The following is a 21,986-nucleotide window of genomic DNA, read 5'->3' on the forward strand; positions in this document are numbered from 1 at the left end:
CGCCCAGTTGGACATAACGGAAAAAAACCGCCCAGTTGTCCATTTCAAACCTCATTTGCATATATATATTTATTTCACATCAGAGCCTCTGCAGTTGTGAACCAATACTTTGTAAATTACCAAATTAGGCCTCAATTTTACATAGTACACTTTCACTCCTGAGCCCTGTCAAATGTCCAGGCAAAAGATTAGTGCCCCATGTAGGGTAATTCTAAAACCGGGAAACGCAGCATAATAATTAGAGAGCCGTCTTGTTATGGTGGCACAAGCTGGGCACCACATATTGACATATCTATGGAAAAAATACAATTTTCACTCTGCAACATCGAGTGCACACTTAATTTCTGCAAAACACCTGCGGGGTTAACATGCTCACTACATCCCTAGGTGAATACCTTAAGGGGTGTCGTATCCAATATGTGGTCACTTCTGGGGGGTTTCCACTGTTTTGGTCCCACAGGGGCTTTGCAAATGCGACACCGCGCCCAGAAACCAATCCAGCAAAATCTACGCTCCAAAAGCCAAATGCCGCTCCTTCCCTTCTGAACCCTGCCGTGTGCCTAAACAGTAGTTTATGAACACATATGGGGTATTGCCGTACTCAGGAGAAATTGCTTTACCAATGTTGGGGTTATTTTTTTCCTTTATTTGTTGAGAAGATGAAAAATTCTGAGCTAAAGCTACAGCTTATTGAAGAAATGGGATTTTTATTTTCACTTCCCAATTCTAATAAATTCTATTAAAAAGCTTTGGGGTCAAAATGCTCACTACATTTCTAGATAATTTCTTCAATGGGTGTAGTTTGCAAAATGGGGTCACTTGTGGGGGGTTTCCACTGTTTTGGCCCCTCAGGGGCTTTGCAAATGTGGCATGGCCTCCGCAAGCTATTCCTGCTAAATTTGAGCTCCAAAAGCGAAATGGCTCTCTCTCCCTTCTAAGCCCTGCCGTGTGTCCAAACAGCTGTTTATGACCACATATGGGGTGGTGTTTTACTCAGGAGAAATTGCTTTACAAATTTTGTAGTGGTTTTTCTCCGTTGGTCCTTGTGGAAATGAGAAAAAATTAGCTAAACCTACATTTTCTTTGAAAAAAATTGAGATTTCTACTGTTTTTGCACCGCAAGAGCCCTTCAAACCTGACATGGTGCCTAAAATATATTCTAATAAAAAGAAGGCCCCAAAATCCTCTAGGTGCTCTGTTGCTTCTGAGGCCTGTGCTTCAGTACATTACCACACTAGGGCCACATGCGGGATATTTCCTAAATCTGCAGAACCTGGGGAAAAAAATATTGAGTTGCATTTCTCTGGTAAAACTTTCTGTGTTACCAAAAAAATGGATTGAAAATGAATTTCTGCAAAACAAAAAAAAAAAAGAAATTTGTAAATTTCACTTCTACTTTGCTTTAATTCCTGTGAAACGTCTAAGGGGTTAAGAAACGTTCTAAATGCTGTTTTGAATACTTTGAGGGGTGAAGTTTTTAAAATTGGGTGACTTATTGGGGGTTTCTAAAATATAAGGCCCTCAAAGCCACTTCACAACTGAACTGGTCCCTGAAAAAATAGGCGTTTGAAATTTTTTTTAAAATGTGAGAAATTGCTGTTAAAATTCTAAGCCTTGTAACGTCCTAGAAAAATAGAAGAATGTTCAAAAAACGATGTCAATCTCAAGTAGACATATGGGAAATGTTAATTAGCATTTATTTTGTGTGTTATAACGATCTGTCTTACAAGCAGGTACATTTAAATTTAGAAAAATGCACATTTTCGCAAAATTTTGGTGTTTTTCCCAATTAAATACTGAATCTATGAAGCAAATTTTGCCAGTAACAAAGTCCAATGTGTTACGAGAAAACCATCTCAATTATTTGGATAGGTAAAAGCATTCTGAAGTTATTACCACATAAATTGAAACATGTCAGATTTGAAAAATGAGGCTCTGTCACGAAGGTCAAAAGTGGCCAAAGAGGGAAGGGGTTAAAGAGCTGTAATTCCTAAACCCTTCCTCAAATTAGGATGTGAATGGCCGCAAAGTAAAGCTGAGAGTCTGCACTTTAAGCCCATATTGATTATATAACTTTATATTCAATATGATTTGGTAAACTGCTAAAATGCCAAAACTTGTGTCACTGTCCAAGTAATTCTGGACCTTACTGTATTGTTGCTGTTCTGTTAGTCTTTCTTCTTCTACTGCTTTCAGCACAAAACTGACTAGCCTAGTGTCTGTGGGAAAGACACTGCCTGGGCGGAGCCAATAGTTATTTTTATTTAATTTTTTTTCTACCTATTGTCGGCCTATTTTTTTTTATTTTTTAGTGCAGTTAGTGGTTACATATAAATGATATAATTATAAATTATATCATTTTTTTGTCGTACGGATATAGAAAAATTTTTTTTTTTTTTTGTGCCTTTTTTTTGTTATACTTTTTTCCGGTTTCACTCTAACATGTTAAAATAATTCTTTGCGTTATTACGGTTGTGTGGATACCTAATACATTAAATTTTTTTGCTGTCATGTAATGTATGTACCATCCAATGTGTTTTGTACTAGGGATGCACGATGCATCGAAACTTCGATACTGTTTCTATACTTTGCATCCCCAAACGGTTCGATACCGTTATTTCATGGATTTCGATACAGAGCTGTGCGGCAGCACAGCTCAGTATAGTAACACATGAATGTATGAGAGCGGGGCTGCGGCTGTGTGATACAGTCATTGCCGCGCTCCTGAGTCCTGATAACAAGTGTGCGGGGTCAGGATGATGCGATGCGTCCGGCGCTGCACTAATGATTGCCTGCACTGAAGACAGAACGTGGCGGGCGCACTGCAAAACACCCCCATGTTCTATCCTCCGTGCCTGCACCGCAGCTCATTAGTGCAGCGCCGGCCGCATCACCTCATGCTGACCGTGCGTGCACTTATTGTCAGGAGCGGGGCAATGACTGTATTACACAGCCGCAGCCCCGCTGGCGGAGATCAGAGAAACCTCTCATCTCCGCCGTTATTCCCGTCAATGCTCCGATCACAGCGGACTGCAGCATTCAGGGGAAAATGAGAAGGGGGGATGCCCCATGGATCGCATCACAGGGAATTCCTGTAACGCGATTGAGGGACACACCATATATGGGCAGACAGTCCAGGGTCCATTGAAGGACCCCAGGGCTGTCTTACCATATTTCCTGTTAGGGCATACTTAGGTATGTCCTAACAACTGCCTGTGTACTATCAGTACACAGGCTAATGTACTATAATATATAGATATATACCAGTACATTACTATCAGCATATAGACATATGCCAGTACATTAAAGTTTAAAAAATAAAGTAATATTAAATAAAAAAAATACACACACACCTTTTTTACAATAAACATTAAAATAAGTCTCAATACATATAATTTACACATATTCAGTATTGGCGCGGTCGTAATAACCTGCACAATAATTTTTTTGCATCATTTATAATGTGCACGCTGTAAACAAAAACAAAACTGCTTTCTATCACATATTGTGGGGCACAAGGTGTGATGAATTTAACCTCCATGTGCCCCACATTAATAGTAGTTAACCCCATTATGTACCTCACACATTAACCCATTATGACTGAGAAACATGATGGGGTTTATTACTATTAATGTGAGGCACGTGGAGGATAAATTCATCACGCCACGTGCCTCACGTCAGAAAATGGAAGAACTTTTTTTTTTTTTTTTATTACTGTTGGCAAAGTATCGAATTGGTATCGAAATCGCAATACTAAACAAAGTATCGGTATCGAAGTCCAAATTCTGGTATCGTGACATCCCTATTTTGTACTTAATAAGGGTGTTTTTTTTATTTATATTTTTTGCAAACCTTTTCGTTTCTAATCCCGTTAAGGGATTCCAATTTTACGTCTTTATTTTAAACTTATGTATTCGCTTACTCCTGTATGCTGGTACGTTACCCTTTGTGTCACTATGATACAGGCTGCTTTTAGGGCAATACTAAAGCAGGCTAACTAAACAACAGTTCTGGGGTCCTTTCTGCGTCCCCAGGGCAGACAGCAGAGGGGTATCCCAGTCTCTGATTGGGCGACCAGGTCTCGGGCTGATGTAATCAATGTGGGCTATGGACTGCCAATAGTTAAACGGCCTGAATCTGAGGTTCCTCAGATCCCTGCTGTAGAGCAGGAGGCTGCTATAAGAACAGGAGCTGTTAGTAAAAGCTTGTTCTTAGAGCAGGAGCCAAAAGACGTCACTGTAGACTAAAGACCTGCGCTGCCCGCCGTCAAGACAGTGGGTAAATGCTGAGGAGTTAAAGTACTGTTAGTCTTAACTTTAAACAAAAAATGAAAAGAATTGCATCGTACAGCAATATAGATTGAATAGTTAGAATTCTGTGGATTGAATAAACACATTTCTGGAGTCCTAAATGCCATTATTTGCCTCCACATCTTAAAGCGGTTTTCCAGGACTCTACAGCTCAGTCCCATTCAAGTGAATGGGACTGAGGTGCAATACCAGGCACAGCCACTACCACATTTACAGTGCTGTCTCTGGTAAACAATGAAGGGGACGCAGGGGCTGACCAAAGAGCCACGGATCCGTGTCGGTTTTGTGTTCCGTGTTTCCATTTTAAACGGACGTTGTGCTTCCGTTTCGCTTCCGTGTTTCGGTTAAAAAAACAAGGTATAATTTTGCTGAAACCTGACAAAAATCCCATGGAGTGTGGATCATATAGACCTATCTCCACGCAATTTAGATTATAAGATTCTGACTAAAATATTTGCAAATCGACTTAATCCTATTATCACCTCATTGGTACATGAGGACCAATCCGGCTTTATTCCTGGGAGATCCTCTTCGTGGAATATTCGCAGGGTCCAGGCGGTTTCACAGGTCGGGGGAAATTGACATAAACAATGGGCGTTGGCGTCTCTTGATACGACCAAGGCCTTTGACTCCGTGGAGTGGAGGTATCTGCAAGCGGTAATGTCTAAATTTGGATCTGGATTTTCCAAATGGATATCCATTTTATATAAGCACCCCAGGGCAAACCTATTGGTTAATGGTATGGGCACTGCCTTTTTTGATCTAAGTCGGGGCACCAGACAAGGCTGTCGGTTATCCCCTCTTCTCTTTGCTTTAGCCGTAGAACCTCTTGCCATTCACATCTGTCAGGATCACATATTTCAGGGAGTTCTAATTGGTAGTGGAGAAAGCAGAATAGGCCTGTATGCGGATGATTTAGTTCTCTACATGTCCGAGGTTCATGATACTCTTCCACGGGCTATTGATATTGTGAACCGTTTCTGGTCTTCTGATCAACTGGGCTAAGTCGGCTCTGATGCCTTTGTGGGAGGTGGACTGGCCAGATATGTATTATGATCTGCCGGTGGTTACTAGCTTTAAATATCTAGGCATATACATTACGAAACTTCCTGATGAGTCTCATGATGAGAATATATACCCCTTGGAGAGTCTTTTCATTGAGAGATTTAAAGCATGGAAAACTTGGTGAAGATGATCCTTTTACCAAAGGGATTATACTTACTGGAGCATGCAAATGGTCCTATTCCAAGATCCTTTTTTGATAGGCTACACTCCTTGATGGCTAGTTTTGTTTGGGGGAAATCTCGTAGGAAACTTGCTTTGGTCAAGCTACAGCACCCGAAGGTCAGGGGGGGACTGGCACTGCCTGATTTTTTATATTTACTTTTTGAGTGGTCAACTGCGTTTATTTGAAGGAATGGATTGACCAGGGCACAGAATCCTTCCCCGATTATGCTTTAGGTCAGGTGCTGGGGGTATCTGTACTGTGGCCTGTGCTGGAGAACCCCACTCTGTTCAGAGGGAAACTGCTTCTACTTCACAGACTAGTACATCAGGTGTGGAAGGCAGCTAAGCTGCTGTGTGGATTTGGGGATCTGGAGGAGGGGAGACCGTTGTGGGGAAATCCCATGTTTCCGCACTTACACACATTGGAGGGATCCGAGTTTTGGAAGTCCAAGGGAGTTCTGTGTTTTGGGGATATTTATAAAGACAATGTGTTGTTATCATTCATTCAGATGATGGAGGGCTATAATTTACATCGTACCCAGTTCTTCAGGTACTTACAACTACGACATGCGTTGACCTCGCAATTTAGGACACAGTCCCCGTCTCTTTCGAAGTTCCCATTGATTGGAGTTCTGAAGACACAGGGACCCAAGGGTATTATTTCGGCAATATACACACCCCTCTTGAATGCAAAAAGTCGAGTACACTCCCTGTACATTCGGCCTGGCAGACAGTTATCCCAGATTTGTCCGAGGAAGATTGGTCAGAGGCACTGGAATCTCATTTATTGGTATCTCCTTCCGTTAATAATAGACTGACCCAACTGTATATAATACACCAGTGTTATATTACACCAACTAGTCTGTACCGTATGGGTAGGATACAGAATGTCATAGATGTAACTTCTCAGGGGCAAACTTCATACATCTTATCTGGAGCTGTCCGTGTATTAGCTCCTTCTGGGATGGGGTACTCGAGGTCTTGAATGATATTGTATCGGTGCCTATACCCAAGACACCGGAAATTTGTCTGCTGGGACTGTTGCGGGAGGAGAATTGGCCATTCCACAGTCGGGTATTTTTTATGGAAACTTTGTTCCTAGCTAGGAAAGCTATAGCCTTGAGATGGATGGCGGACAGGCCCCCCACGCTTACACAATGGAAATCTCTGGTTAATCAAGTCATCCCGTTTGAGAGAGTGGTTTATAGAAATAGGAAATGTGACCACAAGTTTGGGAAGATTTGGGATGGGTGGCTATCCTCACCTGAGACACTGGAAATACTATGCACTTTCTCTCACATAGATTGTCGAGGGAGTGAGGTATGTTTGAATAATGTATTTGAATACTGTGTAATACTCTTTTTGCATCTTTCTTGTAAGCGTATGTATATATGGAATTCAATTGCCTGATGTCCTCTGAATAAGTTGCCGATGTGTGGGTCGGCTATAATACCTGTAATGTAATTTGTGTTGTTCAAAATTGACCTGACCAACATGTAATTATTGATGTATGATATGCCTTAAACATTGTAAATTCTTTGTTGCAAGCTTGAAGTTCAATAAAACGAGTTAAAAAACAAACAAAACAGAAGGTATTGAACTGCATTTGAACTTGTCACATGTCCCAGTCTGTGAAATTTTGCACGCCCTGCCGTTGCTAGGGCAACGGATCCGTCAAAAACCGAGGGCACACGGAATCTATCTGTCTAACCGCTACACTAATCCCTCTACCCTGTTGCCCATTCACTTTAGAATTCAATTCAACCCTATCACTCTCGCTCACAAGCTCTCCACAGTGCTGTGCCCCTCCCCCCCTATATCTGCTCCAGCTGTCTACCACCCTACCTGTGCTCTACGTTCTGTAAAAATTTAAGACTAAGGCCCCATGCAAACGACCATAAAATCGACCGTAATTACAGTCCCATTCATTTCTGTGGCTGATGGACACCTTCCCGTATGTCTACGGGAGTGTGTCCGTTCCGTAGAAACCTGCCGAAAAAAATAGGACATGTCCTGTTTTTTTATTTTACGGGCCGTGCTCCTATACTCTATAATGGGAGCACGGCCCGTAAAACCGACTCGCTGTCCGCGGCCTAACCTGCTCCAAAATCCAAACCTCCCACTACCGTCTCCAAAACTTTTCTTGTGCTGCACCAGTTTTCTGGAATGCACTACCCAGTGCCCTTCAGATGTGTGCATACACAGATACTGGCTCATGCAGCTTTGTGTACTACCCTATTTAGTATAAAAGATGGATGGACTATTGTACAGAATGAACACTTTCAACATTTTGTCACCCCTATTTACTCATAGATTGTAAGCTGTCGTGAGAAGGGCTCTTGTTTGCATTGATTCATTTTGTCTGTACATGTTCCCTCTGAATTGTAATGCGCTGCAGAATATGTTTGCGCTATATAAATAAAGATGATTATTTTCCTAGTGACAAGCCATCAATATCAAGGTTTTAACCCCTTAAAAGAAAGTGTGCGGTCCTTGATTGACGGTGGTGCAGGTCCTTAATCTACAGTGATGTCTTTTGATGTCGCTGTAGAAATGGCTTCTGTGAGTGCTCCTACTCTAAGCAGGCGCTGTTACGAACAGATCCTGTACTTAGAAAAGCCTAGTGAATATAGCTGGGATCGGAGGCAACTCCAAACCAAGCTGCTTAACTTTTTTATCGCCCGCGGCATGATCAAAGGGGACTTCCTTCTTCAATCACGTCACCGGAGACTAGAAAAGTAATTATCATAAAATATCTTTTATTGCCTATACATTACAATGAAGAAATAAAATTGTTATTAACTTGCTTTGAATTCACATGCCGCAGAATTTCAATGCGAGTTTTACCCTTTTGCAATGCAAATGGTGAGATCCGTGTCCAGTAAGCAACAAAATCCATGACATGTGAACTCAGCCTTATTGTATATGTTAGCATGGCTATTAAATGTGCTATGAATGTCTTAAGCTGAGGTTTTCTTTTCCTAGGCATTCCCGGTTTGGTGGCTCATATATAATTCAGGGATTAAAGTCTATTGGAGATAAAGATATTATATTCCACAAGGGGCTTCATAATGTAAGTATTTCTCATATGAATTGACTGGAGCTGCACATGGGATCACACAAAAGGACTTATGTTTATGTGTATAGTAGGTGATAGGAAGCACTTTATATAAGTTTTGAAAGATATATCTGCCTGTATGTAATGGATAACGGTGAAACAGATGAACCCTATTTATCTATCTAGCTATCTCTCACAAAAGAAAGTTACGAAAAAAATAGGCTGCACTCGTGCTGCTTGAAAAAGGCAGTCGCATCTGCCGAAACGTCGCTTATGGATTAGTTTATCACTATTGGTATTACACCATGATATCCAGGAGTTAGTTCTTTTGGTGTGTGTGTGTGTGTGTGTGTATATATATATATATATATATATATATATATATATATCAACTTTAAGGCGAGCAGCACCATATAAAGCCTCATTCACACACAAAATGCGGATAAATTGCGGACCCATTCATTTCTATAGGCCCATGCACACGACCGTACTTTACACTGTCAGTGCATTGGCCGGGAGCCCGAACCGCAAAAAAATAGGACATGTCATTATTCGGGCCGCATTTGCGCTCCGGGCTCACTGAAGTCAATGTGTGCACGGTCCGTGATTTGAGGATGACGCTCCACGGCCGTCTGTGACGTAATCACGGGCCGTGCACACGGCGACGGTCGTGTGTATGAGGCCTAAGTGTGGGAGCAACTCTCAGGGCCTTGACCTCCAGCCCTATCCATATAGGTACACTTCATTGGAATAGGCAGTACTCCAAAAGATAGATTAAGTGAATAAAGTGTTTTTTATTGACCCATAAATGGGGGCTGAAACGTTGCATATTTATAAAAATATTTTTTTCACAAAAGAAGCTATCGTGTTTAAGCAATACGCTGTACTTATACAGGGTGCCGCTTTCAGATTTAAATTTTTCACAAACACACGTTTGCAATCCTTTTTTTATTGTAAGCCTGCAAATTTTTTCTCAAAAGAATAGAGCTGAAACGTACACTACCGTTCAAAAGTTTAGGGTCACTTAGAAATTTCCTTATTTTTGAAAGAAAAGCACAGTTTTTTTCAATGAAGATCACATTAAATTAATCAGAAATACACTCTATACATTGTTAATGTGCTAAATGACTATTCTAGCTGCAAACGTCTGGTTTTTAATGCAATATCTACATAGGTGTATAGAGGCCCATTTCCAGCAACCATCACTCCAGTGTTCTAATGGTACATTGTGTTTGCTAACTGTTAGAAGGCTAATGGATGATTAGAAAATACTTGAAAACCCTTGTGCAATTATGGTAGCACCGCTGTAAACAGTTTTGCTGTTTAGAGGAGCTATAAAACTGACCTTCCTTTGAGCTAGTTGAGAATCTGGAGCATTACATTTGTGGATTCGATTAAACTGTCAAAATGGCTAGAAAAAGAGAGCTTTCATGTGAAACTCGACAGTCTATTCTTGTTCTTAGAAATGAAGGCTATTCCATGTGAGAAATTGCCAAGAAACTGAAGATTTCCTACAACGGTGTGTACTACTCCCTTCAGAGGACAGCACACACAGGCTCTAACCAGAGTAGAAAGAGAAGTGGGAGGCCCCGCTGCACAATTGAGCAACAAGACAAGTACATTAGAGTCTCTAGTTTGAGAAATAGACGCTTCACAGGTCCTCAACTGGCAGCTTCATTAAATAGTACCTGCAAAACGGCAGTGTCAACGTCTACAGTGAAGAGGCGACTCTGGGATGCTGGCCTTCAGGGCAGAGTGGCAAAGAAAAAGCCATATCTGAGACTGGCTAATAAAAGGAAAAGATTAATATGGGCAAAAGCACACAGACATTGGACAGAGGAAGATTGGAAAAAAGTGTTATGGACAGACGAATCAACATTTGAGGTGTTTGGATCACACAGAAGAACATTTGTGAGACGCAGAACAACTGAAAAGATGCTGGAAAAGTGCCTGATGCCATCTGTCAAGCATGGTGGAGGTAATGTGATGGTCTGGGGTTGCTTTGGTGCTGGTAAAGTCAGAGATTTGTACAAGGTAAAAGGGATTTTGAATAAGGAAGGCTATCACTCCATTTTGCAACGCCATTCCATACCCTGCGCTTGATTGGAGCCAATTTCATCCTACAACAGGACAATGACCCAAAGCACACCTCCAAATTATGCAAGAACTATTTAGGGAAGAAGCAGGCAGCTGGTATTCTAGCTGCAATGGAGTGGCCAGCGCAGTCACCAGATCTCAACCCCATATAGCTTTTGTGGGAGCAGCTTGACCGTATGGTACGCAAGAAGTGCCCATCAAGCCAATCCAACTTGTGGGAGGGCCTTCTGGAAGCATGGGGTGAAATTTCTCCCGATTACCTCAGCAAATTAACAGCTAGAATGCCAAAGGTCTGCAATGCTGTAATTGCTGCAAATGGAGCATTCTTTGACAAAAGCAAAGTTTGAAGGAAAAATTATTATTTCAAATAAAAATCATTATTTCTAACCTTGTCAATGTCTTGACTATATTTCCTAGTCATTTTGCAACTCATTTGATAAATATAAGTGTGAGTTTTCATGGAAAACACAAAATTGTCTGGGTGACCCCAAACTTTTGAACAGTAGTGTAGCAAATGTTCACAGAAAAACTAATTTGTTAGGGCTCATTCAGACAAGCTCGCTCGCGTGCCGTGCATTGAAATCATTCACAACAAACGGACACATCCGTTTCAATGGGGCCATTCACACATGCATTGTTTTTCAGTGAAACGCCCTGCATGTCCTATACTGGTGCGTTTCCACGCACCTACTCGCCCATTGAAGTCTATGGGTTCGTGAATACCACGGATAGCACACGGATGATATCCGTGTGCTGTCCGTGTTTCTCGCATTCAAATACATTGAAAAGCAGAGAAGTAAATAATTTAAAAAAAAATATGAAGTGCTTGCACGGACATGAAAAACGCATCCCACACGCAAAGCGCACTGATGCCAATACGTGTGTTTTTTACGCGTGTAAATTGGACACGCTCATCTGAATGTAGCCTTAGGGCTCATTCAGACCAGTGTAAAACTCTTCCGTGTTCTGTGCATGGAAGTCATTCACGGCAAACGGACCCATTGATTTCAATGGGGCTGTACACACATTCAGGAGTTTTCACGTAGCGCGTGTCCGTTGCGTGAAACTTCCTGCATGTCCTATATTGGTGCATTTTCACTCACCTACGCGCCCTTTGAATTCCATGGGTACGTGAAAACCACGCACCACACACAGATGCACGTCCGTGTGCTGTGCGTGATTTGCGCATCAAGTCCATTGAGGAAAAAAAGTGCTTTGCGAGTGTGTAAAAAACACATGCCACTCGCAAAGCACAGATACAATAATGCAGCCAACACGGACAATATTTACTTGCTTTTTTTACACGCGTAATCTATCACACTCGTGTGAATGTAGCCTTATGCTTATTTCACACGAGCGTTACAGATTTACAAACTTAAATCTGGTCCGTGTGCGTTGTGTTATTGCATCTGTGCTTTGCGAGTGGCATATGTTTTTCTTTGACTCGCGACGCAGTCGTGAAAACTCCTGCATGTGAGGACAGCCTCATTGAAGTCAATGGGTCCGTGTGCTGTGCGTGATTTCCACGCACAGCACATGACGAGTTTTACACTAGTCTGAATGAGCCCTTAGAGTGGAGGAGATAGGAATGTGCCAGTCGGTATGGTAACTTACAAAAACAGAGGTTTCCTGTGGACTATGGTGATAACAATTTCTGATGCTTTTGTCGAATACTTGTGAACAGAAGTAACCTCATTGTTGATTTAAGTAATCCGTGATCTGCTCAGGATCTGTCAAAGATCTACCAGTTGACTGGTTGCCTATATAAGGTTTAGATGGAGGCGGATACTACGTTTGTGTGGCTTACATATACTGTGGTTATATCAAACACTAAAAATTTTAATAACTCTACATTGTTATTTAAGAATTGAGTATTGAAAGATATAACACGTTTTTTGAATAACAGTTTCAGAATTATACCCATGACCATGGAAAGGAATTAAAGAGAGTCCCAAAGAGGAAGCAACAAGCCAAAGATAAAGAGACACGCCGCCGCTCTGCTTTAAATGTGCGCCTCTTTCTGAAGGAGTTCTGCATAGACTTCCTGGAGAATTGCTATAATCGACTCATGTACATTGTAAAGGTGAATGATGTAGTGATAAGTGAATTACATAGAAATGAATCATCAAAGGGGTTATCCGGGGGCCAAAACATATATGGTCAGTGACTTCAGGGGTTTCCTATCGCTGTAGTTCCAGAGCATTAACTGATGCTCTGTTCGGGGACCCCAGTACTGCTGCCGACGTCTCTGTCCATATATGGTCAGTGACTTCAGGGGTTTCCTATTGCTGGAGTTCCCGAGCAGAGCATCACTGACCAAATGTCGGGAGCAGTGCTGGAGTCCCGAGCAAAGCGCTAGCTTATGCTCTGCTCGGGGACTCCAGCAATAAGCAATATGACAGCCTTTTGCGGTCATGCCATTGATGACACGAACAGCACAGGAAGCAAGTCCTCAGTCACGTGGGGCCGTGTCGGCGCGTCATCAATATTAGAAAAGCTCCAGCACTTCCGGGAACAATTCACCGGGTTTGAACTGCACTTGGTCCCGAATTTTACATTAAAGTACGTTAGTAAGTGACTTCTTTTTACATAAAAATATTAATCCAATTTTTGGTCCCCGGATAACCCCTTTAAATTGAACTGAAGAAAAACTTGCCCACAGTGTTTGTCTCAGGAGCACGCAGAACGTTTTGTACAAGTCTTGCAGAGAATACAGGTGTTCATTTCCTCCGATTGAGGTTTGTGAGTAGGAGGAAGTAAAGGGGAAAATAGGGAGAAGATATTCAAAGAGGAATTCTTGGGATTTTTTTTATATTGTGTATTTTCTAGATTTAGCGTTCCATTAATTAGTCATTCTCACTGTAGCTATTAGTCTGAAGAATGTTTATGCTGAACAAATGTAATTTTGCTTCACAAAGTATGACATGGGTTAAAATTTAGATGCATTAGATGATGCTCTGCTCAGGAATTTCAGCTACAGGAAATCCATGAATCGCTGACCAAATGTCGGGAGCAGTGCTGGAGTCCTGAGCAAAACGCTAGTTGATGCTCTGCTCGGGGACTCCTGCAATAGGCAGTGTAACAGCCTCTTGCGGTCATGCCATTGATAACACACAGACACGAACAGCGCAGGAAGCACCTCAGTCATGTGGGGCCATGTCGGCGCGTCATCAATTTTAGAAAAGCTCCAGGACTTCCGGGAACAGTTCACTGGGTTTGAACGGCACCATTTAGTACAGAATTTTTAATTAACGTATATTAGTAAGTGACTACTTTTTACATAAAATTGCTTTGCATTCATATTTTTTGGTCCCCGGATAACCCCTTTTAAGCTTAAGCTAGGCTGGACCCAAAAGAAGGAAAAGTATAAAGGGAAGACTGATATGTCTCCCCTTTTGTATCCACTCCCATGATTGTCGGAAAAAAAATTGCATTAAAGGCTATGTGCACCTTTCAAATCGTGGTGTTTTACCTATTCACCTATGACAGCACCCCTGGAGAGACGTCCCATCCGCTGGACAGGAAACCTGAGGATATAAAATGGACACACCTCTCCACACACCCAGTCAGGTTTCCTGTCCTCCGGATGGAAGATTCTCCTGAGGAAAAGACACTTCTCCCGGGATTGCAGACCCCCTAGCAAAGCTTACCTTATTCCACTAGGGGTGCTCTGGAAAGGTATACGTTTCCCTCTTGGGAGCAACCTTAGCCTGGGATAGGTACTCCCTCCTCTCCCGGTCCATCGTCCCCCTCCTGCTGCAAAGCAGGATGGTGGTTTAAGCTCCACAGGGCGGGCCTTCCTCTGGCGGGGAATGGATCCCCGGGGCTCGTTCGGCTTGGAGGGGCCGGACCAGACCCAGCGTTGGCGGCTTTCCGCCGCTCTCACTGGCATGTCCGGTTGCCGCGACGCGTCACTTCCGGGCGCGTCCAACACTCCAGGGGGCGGTGTTCCGGTGGCCCACGTGGGGAGGAGGTGCTCCAGCGTCCGGAGCGAGGGCCTCCCAGCCGATCCTTAGCCGTCCCAGCTCGTTCTCCAGCTTCTTCTGCCATGGAGTCGCCAGGAGAAGCACCAGGACGCACTGAACGCTCAGATGCCAAGTCCTCCATTCCGGTACTTGAGGACGCCAGGAGTGGGGTAAGAGAAAAACCTGTCCCTTACCTAATACGGTTCCCCTTTCTCTTGTGCATATGTTTAGGCCAGGGATTGTCCTAGGAAAAAGCAGGATAAGGCCCATAACAAGGAATGTGCGATATGTAAAAAGAAACTCGCATCTTCCTATAACAAAAGACTCTGTCAGAAATGTCTAGATAATATTATATCAGAAGAGTCCACAAATTTAGCCACAAGCATTAAGGATATTGTAAGGGCTGAAGTGAAGAGCTCACTAAAGTCCCTTAGAAAGGGAAGAGATCCTCCGGCCGCCTCTTCTAGCAGGATGGATTTCGATTCCTCAGCCGAAGGGGACCCCCAGCTAGGCGAAGAAGGGGAGTACAGCTCCTACGACTCCTCAGGTGAGGAGGAGGGAGAGAGAAATCTGTTCCCAACGGAGGACGTTGACCTACTCCTAAAAACAGTCAGGGCGACTATGAATATAGACGACCCCAAAGAACCACGGTCCATCCAGGACGCTATGTTTCAAGGGCTAGGACCTAAAAAGAATAGAACCTTCCCCATCCATAGGAACATATCTAACCTTATTAAAAAGGAATGGAAAGCTCCCGATAAAAAAAACAAGCATTCCCAAGTTTCTCAAGAGGAAGTATCCCTTTGAGGAGGACGCATGCAGGGACATGTGATAGCATCCCCAGGCTTGACGCTCCAGTAGCCAAGATCTCAAGGATACACTCCCTTCCCTTTGAAGATCTAGGCTCCTTGTCTGACCCTATGGATAGAAAGGCAGAATTCTACCTTAAGAGAACCTGGGAAGCCTTTACAGGGGGTTTCAAACCAGCCATTGCAGCCACCTGCGTGGCCAGATCCCTGAAAGTGGCTCGCACAACTGGATGGAGGTACATTTGAAAGACAAGACCCCTCGGGATCAAATCTTAGCCTCCCTCCCAACACTTTCTAAAGCAGCAGACTTCTTGGCAGACGTCTCGGTAGACGCGGTACGCCTTTCCGCCAGATCAGCGGCCCTGGCGAATTCAGCTAGACGAGCTATCTGGCTAAAGACCTGGAAGGGGGAAACCGGATCCAAAGGGAAGCTGTGCGCTATCCCCTGTTCAGGAGATTACCTTTTCGGGCCCCCACTTGATGACCTGCTGGAAAAGGCATCAGACAGTAAAAAGGTGTTTCCTGCACAAACAATGCCAACAAGAGAGTCCTTTCGTCCCAGAGGGCCAAGTAACAAAAGAGGGGGGTACGCTAACCCTAGGGCACAGGACTTTAGACCCTCGAGATTTCCTAGAAAAAACAAGTCCTTTCTTTTCAGACCCCAGAAGGACCCTAAAAATAGGGACCAACAATGACGGCAAGGGGGCAGTGGGGGGGTCGCCTTTCCCTGTTTCTCAAAGATTGGTGAAAGATTTCAGCAAATCCTTGGATTCTGGGAATTATAAAAACAGGGTACATACTAGAGTTCACAACCCTCCCCCCAGACAGATTCCTTCCCACGAGGGACTTAAGGAACCCAGTCCAACAAAAGATCCTAGAAAAAGAAGTTCTATCACTTATTTAAAAAAAAGGTCCTAATTCAGGTTCCAGACACAGAGATAGGTCGGGGCTTTTATTCCCCCCTCTTCCTAGTAAACAAACCAGGAGGAAAACACAGGGTCATTATAAACCTAAAAAAACTGAACTGCTATCTGACCTACAAAAAATTCTGCATGGAGAGTATCACGTCAACTATGAACCTCCTCTCCAGAGACTGCGTGATGGCCTCAATAGATCTAGAGTATGCCTATTATCACGTACCTATATGTCATCAAAAGTATCTAAGGGTAGCAGTAACACTCAACGGGTCCGTATGCCACCTACAATACAGAGCCCTCCCCTTCGGCATCTCTCAAGCCCCAAGGGTATTTTCCAAGCTGATAGCGGAAATGACCTCATACATCAGGATGAACGACATTCTCCTGATTCCATATCTAGACGACTTCCTGGTGGTAGCAGAAATAGTTCCAACTCTGACCCTACACATACAGATAGTCCAGGACATACTGACAAGATTAGGATGGAACATAAATTTAAAAAAATCGAATCTAAATCCATCGAAAAGATGTATATTCTTAGGAACCCTGCTGGATTCCTCCAAACAGATGACCTTCCTCCCAGAAGAAAAAATCGGGCCCCTGATCGACAGGATATCCGAGATCTACCTGAGCCATACGACATCTTTCAGGGAAGCTATGTCAGTCTTAGGACTCATGACATCATTCATCCCAGCCGTACTATGGGCTCACTTCAAGTCCAGACCACTGCAGTGGGACATCCTAGACCAATGGGACAGGAGCAGTTTCTCCTTGGACCAACCCTTTCACGTCTCTTCCACAGCAAGACTGTCCCTCAGATGGTGGCTAAGCAGGGAAAATCTCACAAGAGGGTATTCCATGGAGGTTAACCCCTGCTCTCAATATGACCACAGACGCGAGTCCCTGGGGGTGGGGAGCCCATTACGACTCCTCTTTTCTTCAGGGTCAGTGGGACCAGCAGACCGCTCTCAGATCCTCCAACTTCAGGGAACCTGCAGCAGTTCTTCAGGCCCTGAGGGGATCCATACAGGCAATTTCAGGTCAGCATCTAAAGATCTATTTGGACAACACAACTACAGTATCCTATATAAACCGGCAAGGGGGTACGAGATCGGCCTCGCTGATGGGCCTAGTCGCACAGATATTTTCTCTGGCAGAACACCACCTGCTGACTCTATCAGCCGTTCATCTCAGAGGGAAGGACAACCTGGTGGCAGGGAAAGGCTTCACCAATCAGAATGGTGCCTGAACACCACAGTATTTCAGGAGATCATCCTCAGATGGGGAACCCCATCAATAGATCTGTTCGCATCCAAAAGAAACAGAAAAACCCAGAGGTTCTTCTCCCTAAATCCCTCAGACCACCCAACAGCAATAGACGCACTCTCCCAGTGCTGGAGTCTAGAGAGAGGCTACGCCTTCCTCCCCCCCCCCCCTGAACCTCCTCCCAAGAGTTTTAAAAAAGGTCAGAGAAGACGGGGCCAGTGTGATAGCCCCCTTCTGGCCAAAGAGACCATGGTTCACGTGGCTAAGAAAAATGTCGTCACACCAACCATGGGTTCTGCCAAACAGGCCAGATCTTCTATATGAGGGCCCAGTATTACACCCCGACATTCAGAAACTCCAGTTGACAGCATGGAAACAAAGGATAATCCTTAGGCAGAGAGGATTTTCAGAATCCGTCATCTCCACCCTACTAGCCAGTGGGAAACAGATTACCTCAAAAATATATCTGAGGTCATGGAACGCATTCTTAAACTTCGCAGGCAGGGATATTAATCCTTTAACCAAACCAGATATTCCCCTAATATTGGATTTTCTCCAGGCGGGACTAAATAAAAACCTTAGGCCTACTACATTAAAGGTTCAGATTTCTGCTTTAAGTTCCTTTTTCAATTTTAAATTAGCAGAACACCACTGGATCAAAAGATTTCTAGCGGCCGCCTGCAGACTTAAACCACAGGTAAGGTCCCCATTTCCTCCCTGGGACTTAAACCTCGTTCTCCAGGCTTTGATAAAACCACCCTTTGAACCCATAGACTATATTTCCTTGAAGATCCTAACACTCAAAATGACCTTTTTATTAGCCATTACATCAGCCCGTAGAGTGAGCGAGATCCAGGTCCTTTCTGCCTTTCCTCCACATACCCTACTGCTAGATGATAGAGTCCTCTTAAAAACCCTACCAGAATTCCTTCCTAAAGTGGTTTCACCCTTTCACCTAAACCAAGACATTGTCCTTCCCTCCTTTTGTGACTCCCCAAAGAATCAGAGGGAACAACAGTTTAACTGCCTAGATGTAAGAAGATGTCTAGTCCAGTACCTAAAGATTACCCAAGATCTGAGATCATCACAAAACTTGTTTATCCAGTTTGAGGGTCACAACAAGGGTTCAGCAGCCAGCAAAGCTACCATAGCAAGGTGGATCAAGCAGGTCATACGGCTAGCCTACATAAATCAAAAACTCAAACCCCCAGAATTCTTCGGGGCACACTCCACTAGGGCCGTATCCACTTCATGGGCAGAAAGAGCAGATGCATCCCTAGACCAAATATGTAAGGCTGCCACATGGAGTTCTCCTCACACCTTCTTTAAGCACTACACATTACAACTACATACAGCCTCTGACTTGGCATTCGGTAGGAAGGTACTACAAGCTGTGGTCCCACCCTAAAAATATTGATTTCTATTTTACATCTCCAGGGGTGCTGTCATAGGTGAATAGGTAAAAGATCGATTACTTACCGGTAATCTATTTTTCAAGAACCTATGACCCTCATAAACTGGATCGCTACCTTTAATTTGAGTATCCCTGTAAATATTGTACATATTAAGGTGTGAGGGACTTTCACCAAAAAAAAAAAAAAAAAAAAAAAGCACACATATAAACTAGATTACTTCTCATCCTAAGTTCTTCCTAAAAACTGGGTGTGTGGAGAGGTGTGTCCATTTTATATCCTCAGGTTTCCTGTCCAGCAGATGGGACGTCTCTCCAGGGGTGCTGTCATAGGTTCTTGAAAAACAGATTACCAGTAAGTAATCAATCTATTAGTGTGAATGGTGCAACTTTCAAAATAATTTATTACAAATTAATTTTTGCTTTTTGAGATACAGCTGCTCTGTATTCTATATACAGAGCATCTGTATCGTGCACCAAGACCTGAATCTGTCACGTCCGCAGGACTGACAGGTTCAGTATCAGCGGGTCCTGCCTGTCTCTGTAACACAAGATCCACCTGTAACTGATCACATCTAAGTTACGAACTTCGATGTAATTGATACCAGTCAGTGTCGCTGTCCTGTCGAATTCAGGTTTCAGCGCTAGATACAGCTGCTCTGTACACAGGATAAAAAGCGGCTGCATTTCAAAGAGTAAAAATTTTTAATAAGTATTTTGAAGGTTGCACCAATTACCCTAATAGACCTTTTTATTTATAAAAAAAAAACACAAAAAAAATCACGATTTCAAAGGCGTTCGTTTACTTTAAATCTGCATGTGTGATTCCAGCACTAGACAAAGAGCAGCTGCCGCTTTGTCGTTTTCCCCTTGTATTGGTGGCATTGCAATTCTCTAAACAGTACCTGGTTGGGAGTGTTTCATAAAGGTTCCCTATTGAATTACATCTTCACCTTGTTTATTGAAATTTGTAATATTTTTGTCCCTTGCATCTCTGCATTTTTAAAAAATATTTGTACTTTAGGATCACTTGATTCGTGAGAAGGCACAGCAGCATGATGAAACATACTACCTTTGGTCTACGGCTTTCTTCATGACCTTCAATCGTGTGCATCAGTTTCGGCCTGAGCTTGTATCTGAAACTGCTAGCATAAGGACTTTCCATTTCATAGAGAAAAACCTCACCAATTACTATGAGATGATGCTGACAGACAAGAAAGAGGCTTCCTCTTGGGCTCGCAGGTAGGACTTTGATGGTGTGAGTTTGGAGTGAGGTTTTTTTTGTTTGTTCCCTTAAACTACAGAAGAATACATTAGTTTAAGGTACTAAACCTTGCATTTGTGGGATTGTTCAAATTTTTTTGAGCACATTTGTTATTCAAGCTACAATATGAAACTTATTACTACAGAATGCATCTTGCACTAAAAGCCTATCAAGAACTTCTCATGACTGTCAATGAAATGGACCATTCGAAGGATGAAACTCTGCGGGAAAGCAGCAAAGTCATAAAAAGTGAGTTATTTTGTGCGTTGATAACTTTTTCATTTTGTATACGTTTGTGTTTTTACAAATACTTTAAAAAAAAATGTTTGTTTTTTTGCGTTCAGATAACATATTTTACATGATGGAGTATCGTGAGCTGTTTCTGGCACTCTTTCGTAAATTTGATGAGACCAAACAACCACGGTCGTTCTTAAAAGATCTGGTGGAAACAACACATTTGTTTCTCAAAATGATGGAAAAGTTTTGTAAGGGAAAGAGCACGGTTATGGTGCAGGTAAACCTTTGTATACACACTTAACCAGGAAATGTTTCATCTAAATGTAGTTTTGTGCTCTTCATCCTCTTAGTAATTCCAGCTTGTTTTAGAATTACCCACTAGTAATTTATGCTAAACTTAAGATTTACTATTTATGAAGCTGTTCTTGTTCTGTTGTGTTACGTACTGTCATATAAGCAAGGTCTTTCAAGTGGTTTATAAGGCATAGGCCACACAGACCTCTTGTAACATTCCTGATTGATTTTTAACACAAGTGCCAACTGCAGTACACAAGATTGCATGCAATTCAATGTATTCCTTTTGACTGCTGTTGCTTGATCGTTAAAATCAATCAGTAGCGCTACAGAAAGTCTCCATGTAGCCCAGGCCTAAATGTTTCCCATCTCCAAATGGTTTTTTTAAAGGCTAAAAATTCATACTTTGTAAAGTTGATACACTGTTGTATGTGACATAATGTCCCATAGCGATAATGTTGATAATTGGATGCAATAGACTAAATATAGCTGACTTTTTTTTAAAAAAAAACACACACATATATCCACATATAGTGTGGTTTGTTTTGTTTTTTCGCAAAAAGAGCCGCAAAGTGAAGCGAAAGAAAAAGAAGAAACCAAGTCGACATGTTGAGAAGCCTAGAAGTTCTGAAGAGTTGGAAGAAGTTTGGAGATCTATTTCAGAACAGCTAAAAATCTGTGCAATGGTAACGTCTGCCATTGATTAGAGGCTACTTCATGTATGGTTGTGGTTTCCTATTCTTATCTCATTCTTTAATTTTCCTAGGGCTCGGAAAGTCTGCCCGATGAAATCGTGCCTTTTGATGCTGCTTCCGAGATACCTGTTGAGGAGCAAAGAACCGAAGCTTTGGTTAAAATACAGAATGGTCTTCTTAGTGGCCAGGCTGGAGAGTCTCTGGTTCTTCTTCGTTCTGCAAGGTACAATTCATGAAATATTCCTCACATGGCCAAACAACTAATTTTATCAGGAATTCTAACTAGCTGTAACTTTCCGCAGAGAAGTATGGCCTGAGGGGGATGTGTTTGGTTCTCCAGAGTCTGGCCCTGAAGAAGAGGTTGAGCTCCTTAAGCAAATTCTCTTGGCGGAGCTTCCTAGTAAGTAATAAACTTAACTTTCTTCTCACACTAAGG

The 21,986-nt window shown here is 42.8% G+C and overlaps 1 protein-coding gene across 1 annotated transcript in view; it reads left to right on the forward strand.

The window, feature by feature from the left end:
* TIMELESS (timeless circadian regulator) overlaps window positions 1-21,986 on the forward strand; it is a 166,989-nt gene that overhangs the window by 80,799 nt on the left and 64,204 nt on the right. Inside the window, exons 9-16 of the mRNA XM_075852095.1 lie at window positions 8,523-8,610; window positions 12,599-12,775; window positions 20,085-20,302; window positions 20,470-20,573; window positions 20,669-20,838; window positions 21,419-21,541; window positions 21,622-21,773; window positions 21,853-21,950. Of these exons, the coding sequence (XP_075708210.1) occupies window positions 8,523-8,610; window positions 12,599-12,775; window positions 20,085-20,302; window positions 20,470-20,573; window positions 20,669-20,838; window positions 21,419-21,541; window positions 21,622-21,773; window positions 21,853-21,950 (1,130 nt within the window). The remainder of the gene's footprint in view (window positions 1-8,522; window positions 8,611-12,598; window positions 12,776-20,084; window positions 20,303-20,469; window positions 20,574-20,668; window positions 20,839-21,418; window positions 21,542-21,621; window positions 21,774-21,852; window positions 21,951-21,986) is intronic.

This window comes from Rhinoderma darwinii, chromosome 2, assembly GCF_050947455.1.
Source record: "Rhinoderma darwinii isolate aRhiDar2 chromosome 2, aRhiDar2.hap1, whole genome shotgun sequence".
NCBI classification, from domain to species: domain Eukaryota; kingdom Metazoa; phylum Chordata; class Amphibia; order Anura; family Rhinodermatidae; genus Rhinoderma; species Rhinoderma darwinii.